The sequence below is a fragment of the Eumetopias jubatus genome, unplaced genomic scaffold (genome assembly GCF_037043125.1).
Source record: "Eumetopias jubatus isolate StellerSeaLion01/CBP00866 unplaced genomic scaffold, mEumJub1_p1.0 scaffold_12, whole genome shotgun sequence".
In the NCBI taxonomy this organism is placed as follows: domain Eukaryota; kingdom Metazoa; phylum Chordata; class Mammalia; order Carnivora; family Otariidae; genus Eumetopias; species Eumetopias jubatus.
Window position 1 is genome coordinate 110,994,575 of NW_028274818.1, and position 10,516 is coordinate 111,005,090.

Genomic DNA, 10,516 nt, shown 5'->3' on the forward strand with positions numbered 1-10,516 from the left:
CCGCGCTCCAGGAAAATGGACAAGGCTGTGGGCGGGTCTCGATGCTTGGCCACATGGCCCCACTTTGCACGCCCACGAGGACCCTGCTGAGGCCGGGGCTGGGGTGGGTGTTGAGGGCAGCTGGTTCCCATAAAATTCCAACGCAGAGCTTCCCGCGCTGTCCTGCACCAGGTGGCAGCCAGGGAGGCATTGCCATGGAAACTCCAGATGTGGTTTATCTGCTCTCTTAGCAAATTAATTTTGTGGACGTCCACGGTGCTGAAGCAATGGCACCGCACTTCTTCCCAGGTCGCCTTCTGGCCAGGGACTCGCCCTGCTTGCCGCTCAGACGCGTGGACCCCGTCGGTGGGTGCAAATTCACCAGGGTCTCGGGGAGCAGGAAGGGGGTCGTCACACGCCCCGCTGGGGGTGTTCTTCTTTCCCTGGGGTCATTCGTGACTCGGCCCGTGCAGCGCCTTCACTGTGTGCACAGCTGGGGGGTGGGCAGCAGCAGCTGGTCATTAGATATTTATTTGGGGAGGAGGGGAGTAGCCCCACTGACCTGGCACAGACTCACCTTGGGTCCCAGGCCAATGCAGGGGTCCCTGGCGGTGGCGCGGTGACCCGCGGTGGTAGTGGGTGGGCCTGAGGGTAGCAGGGACTCGCCCACCGACAGGAAAGGTGTGGTGGGCAGGTTGGGGCTGGGCTTTGGGGTCCAGACGGAGGAGATGGACAAAAGGTGTGTGTCCAGGCAGAGTCTGCAGGTCGGTGATGAAGGATGGCCGACTGTCCCAGACTTCTCTAGCAACTTCCCTTTTGGGCCGAACTGGAAGAAGCCCGTTTCCAGAGTGCCCGGGTCCTGGGTTGGCGCCCTCCTTAGCGCCCAGACCTTTGTCCTGCTGCCTGGTGGGGGCGACCCGAGGTCACAGGTGTTTACTGGCCTGTTGGCCCAGGTCCCCAGAATGAGAGCCAACAGGGTTTTCAGAGAAGTTCTTGCTCCCTGACTTTTAAGACTTCATTTTTTGGGGCAGTTTGAGGTTCACGGCAGAATTGAGTGGAAGGAGCCGAGATTTCCCATAGCCCCCTGCTTCCCCCCCACCAGGACAGGCTGCCCCATGATCAGTGTCCCCCAGACGGGGCGTTTGTCACGATCGGTGATCCCACGCGGACATGTCGTCACCCAGAGACCACAGTCGGTGCGAGGGTCCCTCTGGGTGGGCGCACATTCTGTGGGTCTGGACGGTGACAGCTGGTATCCACCGCCACGTGTCCCACAGTGTTCCTGGCCCTGAAGGTCCCCTGCGTCCCACCTGTTCATCCCTCTGCCCTGAACCCCTGGCAGCCGGCCCCCCTGTGCTGTGTGCACAGCTCTGCTTCGCCAGGGCGTCCGGGCGTCGGGGTCCCATGGTGGGACGTTCAGGTGGGTCTCTCTGTTAGTGTGCGGAATCACAGCCCGCTGTCTGCATGGAACACGGGGAAGCCACTCACCTGCTCAGGGGCATCTCGCTTGTCGCGGATAAAGTGCGTAAACATGCCTGCGCGGGTTTCGTGCAGATGTTAAGTATTCATCCTGGCCCTTCGGGTAAATACCAGGGAGTGTGATGGCTACATCTGAGAGATCTGCTTCTACCCACACCAGCGCCGACTTGGTGCCTGGATGTCCCCTGGGGTGACCATTTGTGCTGCTGTGACCCCAGCAGGGGCTCCGTCTGGAGTAGCTCCGACGGCCCCTCCTGGGCTCTGACGTGTCTCTACCTTGTCACCCAATGGCCTCCCCACTAGGCATGCCTGCACACCCCTCCGACCCCTCGGGCGGGACCCGGGCAGGCCAGGTGCTCTGGGCTCTGGAATGACGTTGGCACACGGGCTTGAGGACGGATTAAGTGCATGTCCGTGTGACCCGGGGCCTTGGCACCGGCTGCCCCCAGACCATTCTGTGGACGAAGAATCACAGGCCGTACAAGTCGGCTTGCTGGTCGTCAAGGCTGGAGCTCAGATGAGAGCCTTTTCTGAAAAAAACAAACAAAAAACCCCACAAAAATTTAAAAATTGTGCAATGACAGTGTTACTTGCTGGAAGTGACACGGAAGAGTCAGGAAAGCATCGTCCACCCCGCCCCCCCCACCTCCATCCATCCCCATGGCAGCTTGTGAGCATTCCTGACAAGCGCCTTCTCCTTGACCGGTTCTTCCTGGGTTTGCTCTCAGCATAAGAAATTCCGGGAGTCTGGGGGCTGTTTACCCAGATGGAGAACGCACCCCCCCAAGGCCAGAGGTGCCCCGGCGGCCTGCGTTGCCAGACCTTGTCTGTTGCTCACGCGTGTGCCCACAGGCCTGCAGGTGCTCCCAGATGAGGCAGCGTGCAGTGTGTGTGCTGGCCGTGAGGTCCTGCATGATCCCGCCCGGTTCCTGGCCCCACGGGAGGAGGGCTGAGCAGCACGCGCATCACTGCCCCGAAGACGGATAAATCCTAACAGATGCGCCATTCTGGACGAGTCAGGTTTTGGGGGTGTCGAGACCCCCATCTTGGAGCCAGGGCCCCCCGGGGACTCAGGACTTGCAGACCCCGACCCCCGGAAGTCTGGATGCCAGCAGTGGGCCGCAAGACGAGTGTCCCCAGCGTGTCCCTCTGATGTGGCGGCTGTGTGCTGGTCCATAGCCGTGGGGCAGCTTCCCAGGGTGCGTCATGCTTGTGATGAGCACAAGGCCCCCTGGCCCGCGAGCCGCTTGAGACAGAGGGTGGGGGAGTGTGGAGTTGGACGGGGGGCCATGTGGGGGGCCCGGAGTGTGACCCCGACCGTGCAGGGATGGGAGAGCCCAAGTCCAGGCAGAGGGCCAGTGGCATCTCCCCCAGGGATTAGCGTGCGGGGAAGGAGCTCCACACAGAATGAGGGAGACGCAGCAGGAGGTGACATTGCACAAGGTGGCATCACCTGGGAAGGCCTGTGTATGTGCAGGCCAGGGGCCAGGCCCCATCTTCAAAGAGACTGGTGTGCCATGGGGTGCCACTAGAATGGGTGGAGAGCCTTGTAGAGGGACGGCGCACACACGGCGACAGTGATGGAGCACGTAGGGGGGAGCCTGGGGCCTGAGGCTTTGGCTGTGACGTGGAGGGAGGAACAGAAGCCGTGGTATGGAGGATGGACAGATGGGTGGTCTGGTCTTGCTGACCCGCCCCCTGGGGAGGTGTTGAGGCCAGAACCCACCCAGTGGCTCTGGTACCCGCAGTGCAGGCTGTCAGCCTGCGCAGGGAGATTGCAGACCCTGGTGCCTGGGGATAGGGCAGGTGGCTGCTGGGCTCGGGCTCTGCTGAGCTGGAAGCCCCTGGGGTCCTCGGTGGGGTGCTGGGGGGCAGCTCCAGAACCACTTCGACCCCAGAGTAGCCGACAGCAGGCTGCCAGCCACCCCCACCTGGAAGGAGCCCTGGGTGCTGGCATCTCTCTCCTACCTTGGCTCATGGCAGGGTGTGTGTGCCTACGACACCTCGGGCTTGTGAGCCCTGGGTGCCCTGAGCCTGCGGAAGCCATGGGTGCTCAGGTGGCAGGGAAGAACCGAGCATTGGGAGCAGAGCCCAGAGGAACAGAGCCGTGGCCTGTGACCTGCATGCCCCTCTGTCGTTCCACTCAAGGACACATGGTGCGGCCGCCTGCATGTCTCCCAGACGCTGCCCGCTGGAGCATGGGTCGCCAGCCACTTTCCTGAGCTCCTCATGGGCGCCAGCTGGCTTCAGGGGGAATGAGACAATCACTGGGTTTGGAGAAGGAGCCCTCCCCAAGCAGGGCCTGTGGCGCCCCACACTCTGGTGCTCCCTGCCCCCTTCTTGGAGCTCTGGGGCCCACGTGGCTCTGCTGTTCTCCCTTCACCCCGGCCTCATGGAGCATCCACTGAACGCCAGCACGAACACAGGCCAGTGTGTGTGCCTCAGCAGTTTGCCCCCAAGCGTGTGACACCCTTGCACCGAGTCTTTCCGCCACGCCACAGGGAGGTGGACCCGCACTTGGGCAGAGACAAGGCTCCAGAACTTTAGAATGGACAGAGGAGGGGCTCGATGGGTCTGACGCTGGGACAGGCTATTGTCTGCCGCAATGATGGCTCTTTCAGAAACCCCAATACTGTCCGTACAGCACTGGTCTAGGCAGAAGGAGCCACAGAGCTGGTGCTCAGTTGTTCACCGGCATGTCAGCGTCTGATGGACACCCACCCCTCCTGAGCCTCGTCCCTCCCCCTTCACTGGGTGCCATCAGGGTCCAGCGGGCACTGGGGTGACCGCCACCAGCTCACAGCTCCAACCGACTCGATCACGCCTGCCATCCCATCAGGGTGGGGCTCCAAGACGGCGGGCGGGTGCAGGGGTTGCTCTGTGCACTGGGTGTGGGAAGGCACGCCCGAGAGAATGGCTGGAATGAGGGTACCTGCTGCACACGCAGTGCGGGTCTGGAGCACAGGCTTGGGGCCAGGCGTGCTCCCCGAGTGCCCGCCCCACCCGGCTGTTCTCTGCCGCCACCTCACTGGGTCTTTCTCATGGAAGTTGTACCTGCCCGTTGTCGGAAACCAGAACGTTTATTTTGGTTTTCGATTTCATAGGAAACTTTTGAAAAATAAATAAAATGCTGAAGGAAAGGGATCATTTTTAATCCCCACCCCCTGACGCCTGTGCTAAGGCTTTTCTCCTGCGTTCTCGCAGCCGTGCTCCGTGTGACCTGATTTATTTTCAGACCAGGGTTAGAATCACTAAGTGAGAAATTTGGGGAATATGATCTGGAGTTTTGGCAAGTGTGTTTTTCCAGCCCAGAACATTCCAACTCTCAGTCCCGCGAGGGTGTCTGTGCTGCCCTTACGGCGGTCTGGGAAGCAGGGCTTGGATGGGAGGATTATTTCCAGGACCGGGGCGTGTCGTGTCGTGGGAACCACGCTCTGCTGGTTGGAGGTCTGCGCCCTCCAGGCTCGGGCCGGCACTGGGCAGACAGAGCGGTCCTTGACGGTCCCGCGCTGGGCGCTGGGGGATGGTGTGTGGGTGGGGGAGTCGGCGCTGCTGGCACAGAGGCCCTGAAACAGCGCACCTGGAAGAACGAAGTGTCTTCTTGTGAGCATGTGTCCTGGGCTGGGAGGCTGTCCCACGTGGCCCTTCCACCTGGTGCCCCCACTGCGCCTTGCTGCCCGCGGTCAGCGTCACAGTCACGCAAAGGGAGTCTGTCTGTGAGAACGTGGCCACGTGGTCACATCTACCCACGAAGGAGGCCTGGGGCTGCGGCCCACGACAGACGGCGCTGTTCCCTACCCTGCGTTTGCTGAGGGCTCTCCTTGTAGGCACCTACCTCGCTGCCGTCTGGCTGGGATGGTGATGCACCCACGTGCCGGAGTGCACACATCCTCTGAGGGTGTGTGGGCAGGGCATGTGTGCTCCCCCGTGTCAGTGGTCTCGTCTCATGTGGCCGTTGCTCTGTGTGCCACCAGAAAGGATATGGTACCAGTCGCACGGGGGATGGTGGTCTCAGGTGACTGTCCATGTGGCCGACCCGTGCTGGCCCCCCCACCCCCGAGCCCAACCCTGCTCCTTCTTGTGAACACAACCCGGATCCCCAGCCCCTCCCCGTTAGTGCCCACCCTCTCAGCAGTGGCTCCATGAACGTCTGACCTGCTTGGGTCAATGCAGCAGAGGAAAGGTTGCCAGAAGCTTCTAGAAGGTTTTCCTGCTAATAGAGCTGCAGGAGGAAGAAGTGGGTTCTCTTCCTGCTGATGGCGTGGGGAGACATTTGGTGACTCCCAGAACCACGGCAGCCACTGAGCCACCAGGAGGGACTGAGGTCGCCAGAGCAGGAGGTGGGAATGAGCCCAGGTCGCTGACCCACATCTGCGCAGCGGAATCCCAGTAACCCTCAGCCCACTCCGCTTGGGTTTGCCGATGTTGGGGGTTCAAAGCATCTGAAGGGACACTGTAGGCCTGGAGTGTCGCCGAGTAATTCTGCAAACCAAAGGCCTCCAGTTCCATGCCTGGGGTTTTGGAAGGAGAAAATGATCCCATTGTAAAGTGGAAAATTGTCTAAAATGGGAATGAAAGGCATGTAGATTACGTGCATCACAAGGTAAAAGACATAGATGTGAAAGAGAATTAGGTCGGCACAACGGGGTGTCAAGAAAAATAATGCCTGTCATGGCGGCCCTGGGCACAGGGGACCCAGGCTCTCATGGCGGCAGCAACCGCATGTGGCGTTTGGGTGACCTGCCCCACGTCTCGCTGCGGGGAAGACCCAGTGCGGGCCGTGGGGGCCAGGACTCCATTCCTCCCAGGGGCTCGGGGAGGGAACACGTGTTCTCCAGGCCCCCCACCAGCCGCAACTCTTGGGTGGTGGTGGCGTCGCTTGGCTGTTTAGACGTCTGGCGCCATCCATCAGCCAGCTTCATAAACACCCCAGAGGCCCATGAGCCGAGTGGCCCCACGGCCGGATCAGGGGCGAGCGGGGGGAATCCAGCCGGAGGGGCTGCCAGTTGGTGCCCAGAGATTCCAGGCACTGCAGCACCAGCAGGGTCTTATGACAGGTGAGGTGGGAGTTACTCAGTAACCCGCACGTGGCCCAGCCAGAGATGGTGAGCCGGTGAACTGAGCCCACCTTGGAACAAGAGCACGTTTGTTCGTGCTGCAAGGGCATCGGGGTGCTGGGCTGCAGAGCTGCGGGCGCGCCCTAACGGCTGAGGGCAGTGGGGGGTGCAGGGGCCCGCGTCCTCCCGGGCCTCAGTCCGCTTGGCAGCCACGAAGAAGCTGGTGGCCCCTCCCAGTGGCTCCGTTATTTGGGAGGCCGTTGAGCCCAGCCACATGGGGCTTGGTTGCGGGAGGGACGCCGTTCATCGACACCCGCTTTGCAGGGTCAGTGTTGAGCACCACCTGGGTGCTCCCGGCAGTTTATAAAGCCTCCCTTTTAGTCTGCATAGCGGCACCAGCCCGCCGACAGGTGTAGAATAGGAAGGTATGGACGCAGCTGGTGTCTGGTTCCCCCAAACGAGGGACCAGCCCAAGTGGCTTGGCAGGCAAGGGGACCCGAGGGTCAGAACCCACTCAGTGCCAGAGCTTCAGCCCGTTCCTGCCCGGGTGTGAGGCTGCAGGTCCCCCTGGAGCGGGAGACTTCGGCTGAAATGTGCTCAGTGTGCCCTGTGCTCGTCTCTAAGGCCTGCGTTAATCATTGAGCCGGCAGCGTCTGGAGACACCCCCGTTTGGGGGTCGGGAGGGAGCCACACTGCTCACTGGGTGAATGACCTGAGGCCACACCCATCCCGCTGGAGCGCCGTGTCCTTGAGAGCTAGCCCAAGGTCAGCTCCAAGATTCTCCCCACTGTATGGCCTATGGCAGCCTCACGCCCTTGGCCAGACCCCAGCGAGGTTCTGACTCCACACCCTTCTGTCCCTGAGGAGAACCCTGAATTCAGCTTAGAAGGGGGGGGCGCATGAATGGAAGCTGGCAGGAAGGGGATTTGGGCGTGCCCCCTTGCTGGGTGATCTCTCACCTGTGGCCTCTCCTTGTGACCTCCTCACTGTTGACTCCTCACCTCTGATTTCTGTGAACCCCCTGCTGGGTGTGACCCCCTCACCTGTGACTCCCCTGCTGGGTGACCTCAGGCCATGCCCCCCTCCCCTGCCTATGCCCTATCCAGCCGCTGACCCTCACGTGTCCCCTTGGCGTCTGCAGGGCACGGCCTCCGTCCTCCAGCGCCGGTCCCCCAACGAGGAGTACGTGGAGGTGGGGCGCCTGGGGCCCTCTGACTACTTCGGTGAGTCTGGAGTCCCCGCCCTCACAGGGTGCGTGTCTCATTGGGGGGTCCCTGGAAGGGCCCTGAGGTGGAGAGCTGCAGGGGTCGTGCGGGGTGCAGGCCTGGGCACCATCGACGGATGTGTCCCGGACATGGCCGTCCCCCGGGAGGTCATAACCTTGAGCCCCTAGCCACGCAAGTTCCGGCAGGGGCCCGGGCTGCAGACCACGTGGGGTTGTGGCAGATTGATGGGGAGCCATGTGTTGGTACCCCAACACTCCATGGGACATGCTTACACTAAACGCGTATTTGTTGGAATCCAGTGGAACTGAGCGGTGTGGGCAGCCCTGGGGGCCGGGCCCCTGACCACCCTCTCGCCCCCCAGGGGAGATCGCGCTGCTGCTGAACCGGCCCCGGGCAGCCACCGTAGTGGCCCGGGGGCCCCTCAAGTGCGTCAAGCTGGACCGGCCCCGCTTTGAGCGTGTGCTGGGCCCCTGCTCCGAGATCCTCAAGAGGAACATCCAGCGTTACAACAGCTTCATCTCCCTCACTGTCTGAGCCCTACAGCCCCGCGGCCCCGCTTCCGTGTGGTGGCGTGCTCGTCTGTATCTGCGGCCGTTGGGGGTGGGCGCCCCGGCCACACGGGGCTGCCCCTCCCCCTGGACTCACGTTTGGAATAAAACAGTCACCCTGTGCATTGCAAAAACAAAGGTCCCCCAAGACCCCCAGGCCGAGGAGATGCTGGCGGCCCCTCCCCACATCCCTCCCCCTCTGCAGCTGGTGGGCTCATCTTCTCGGACCTGAGCTTCTGGGGGCACACGAGCCAGCCTGCCCCCAGTGGCCGAGGGGCCAGCCATGAGTCCAGGCTGGCCCAGGTGGGCTGGGTCGGCTGGGTCAGGCCATGCAGGTGCCACCGTGCCCTGGGGCCTTGAATGTCATGTGATGAGGGCTGCAGTCCCCACTGTGGCTTGCTGACCTCCAGGGGGGGTGTCCCAGAGGGACCGCAGCTTCCAGGGGAAGTCAGTGTAAGGAAGAGAAGGCCCCAGCTCCTGAGGGTCCTGCCAGAGATGCCAGGCATGAGAGCTTCTGGTGACCTTCCCCTGCCCCTGGACCCAAGCTCCCAGGTACCCTTAGAGGAGGGACGGGGTCGAGTGGCCTGCCCTTGCCTTCCCTGGAGCTGGGGATGCACCACCATCTGGGGAGCATTGTTCTCCCGGAGTGGGGTGGGGCCTGGATGATGTCTGCTCTTCAACTTGTTTGCAAAGCAGCTTCTTGGAGACTTTCGGAGGGAGGGGAGGGGTTTTCTAGACACATTCTGGATAAAGTTGTGAGAACCAGGGTCGTCTTCTGAGTTGTCCAGCGATGCCCACTGGACATGTGCCCTTGCCCTGGGAGATAAGTGTGGACCAAGACCCCACCCTCCTGAAGCAGGAAAAGTAGCAAACAGCTCCAGGCCCCACACTCTCAAGTCCATGATCCATTGAGTGCCCCTGTAGATGTATTTTCCGTCCAAGCACCCCGCGAGCGAAGAGGCCTGTGGGCCATGCAGAGCCTCGTGGTGGCTCCTGGTGTCACAAATGAGATGGTGCAGTTACCCCAATTTTGCTCTTCCTGTGCACGTCCGGGCGGCTGCCGGTCCCAGGTGGCCCCCGGCCAGCCCTGCCTTTGCCCGTGGATTTTCTGTGATGTGTAAGCCTGCCCTATTTATCGCGACGTTCTGAATGCTGCATGTAGTATTAAATGTGCAATGAAGTATCTCCTCCCGACTTGCGCTTTTAGTCTGAAATCCTTCACAGAGGAGGGTTTTTCTCTTGTTTTTACTGTGGTGAAATACACGTAACGTAAAATTGACCACTTTAACCATTTCTCAGGGTGCAGTTGAGGGGCACCGAGCACGTCCATGCTGCTGGGCAGCCGTCCCCCCGTCTGGTTCCAGAATGTTCCATCCCGCACTCGGGGACCCTGTCCTCGTGATGCACGGAGCCCGACCCGTGCCCCCCAGCCCCGGCCCCGCCGTCTGCCCTCTGTGACCGTGAGTGTGACGACTCCGGGACCTCGTGGGAGTGGGGTCCCTTTGCGTGTCCTTCCGTGTCTGGCTGGTGTCTTCGGGGCTCGTCCCCGTGGGGGCAGGGGGCAGGGCTCCATTCCTTTTAACAGCTGAGTGATGTCCACTGTATGGACCAGGTCGTGTTTATTTGCCCACCCAACCGCAGACGGGGGACTCTCCCTTCCATCAGCTTGGGCGTTTCCGTCCTCTGTCCCGTTATCAAGAACTCATTATGGTGTCGTGGGGATGCAGCAGCGCTGGGTGCTGTGGGGAAGGAAACGGGCCCCTTGCCCACCTCAGGTGCTTTGGATGGGCCTGAGTTTCTAAGCCAATGGGACAGGGGTGATGACAGGGAGCCCAGAGGACTCAGTCCTCATGTCCAGACTTTGGAAGCCGCGATTCTGGGCAGAGCCTAACCCCCTGCTGCAGGCCTCCCCTGGCCTCTCCCAGGCCAACAGGCAGGCTTCAGCCCCACAGCAAAACGGGGGCGCACATGCAGCCCTGTTGTTCGGGACTGCCGGCGGTGGGTCCGGGCTCCAGCCTTGCTGTGGGGCTGGGAAGGGCCCATGGGAGCAGGGGTGGGGGGACCGCCAGCCAAGCTCCTTTTCTCATGGCTGGACAGGGGCCACGCTCCTTGGGAAAGCCACCACCAAGCGAGGAACAGGGACGCCAGCCCCCGTGCAGGTCAGTCTGCCCTGCTCTGGCCATGTGGGAATTCCAGACCAAGGAATGACCCAAGGAAGGTCATTGCT

General features: G+C 61.8%; 1 protein-coding gene across 1 annotated transcript in view; it reads left to right on the top strand.

Annotated features, from left to right (window-relative positions):
- Nucleotides 1-9,472, top strand: part of PRKAR1B (protein kinase cAMP-dependent type I regulatory subunit beta) — a 73,720-nt gene extending 64,248 nt beyond the window's left edge. Inside the window, exons 9-10 of the mRNA XM_028091871.1 lie at nucleotides 7,657-7,738; nucleotides 8,103-9,472. Of these exons, the coding sequence (XP_027947672.1) occupies nucleotides 7,657-7,738; nucleotides 8,103-8,275 (255 nt within the window). The 3' untranslated portion in view covers nucleotides 8,276-9,472. The remainder of the gene's footprint in view (nucleotides 1-7,656; nucleotides 7,739-8,102) is intronic.
- Nucleotides 9,473-10,516: the final 1,044 nt, after the last annotated feature.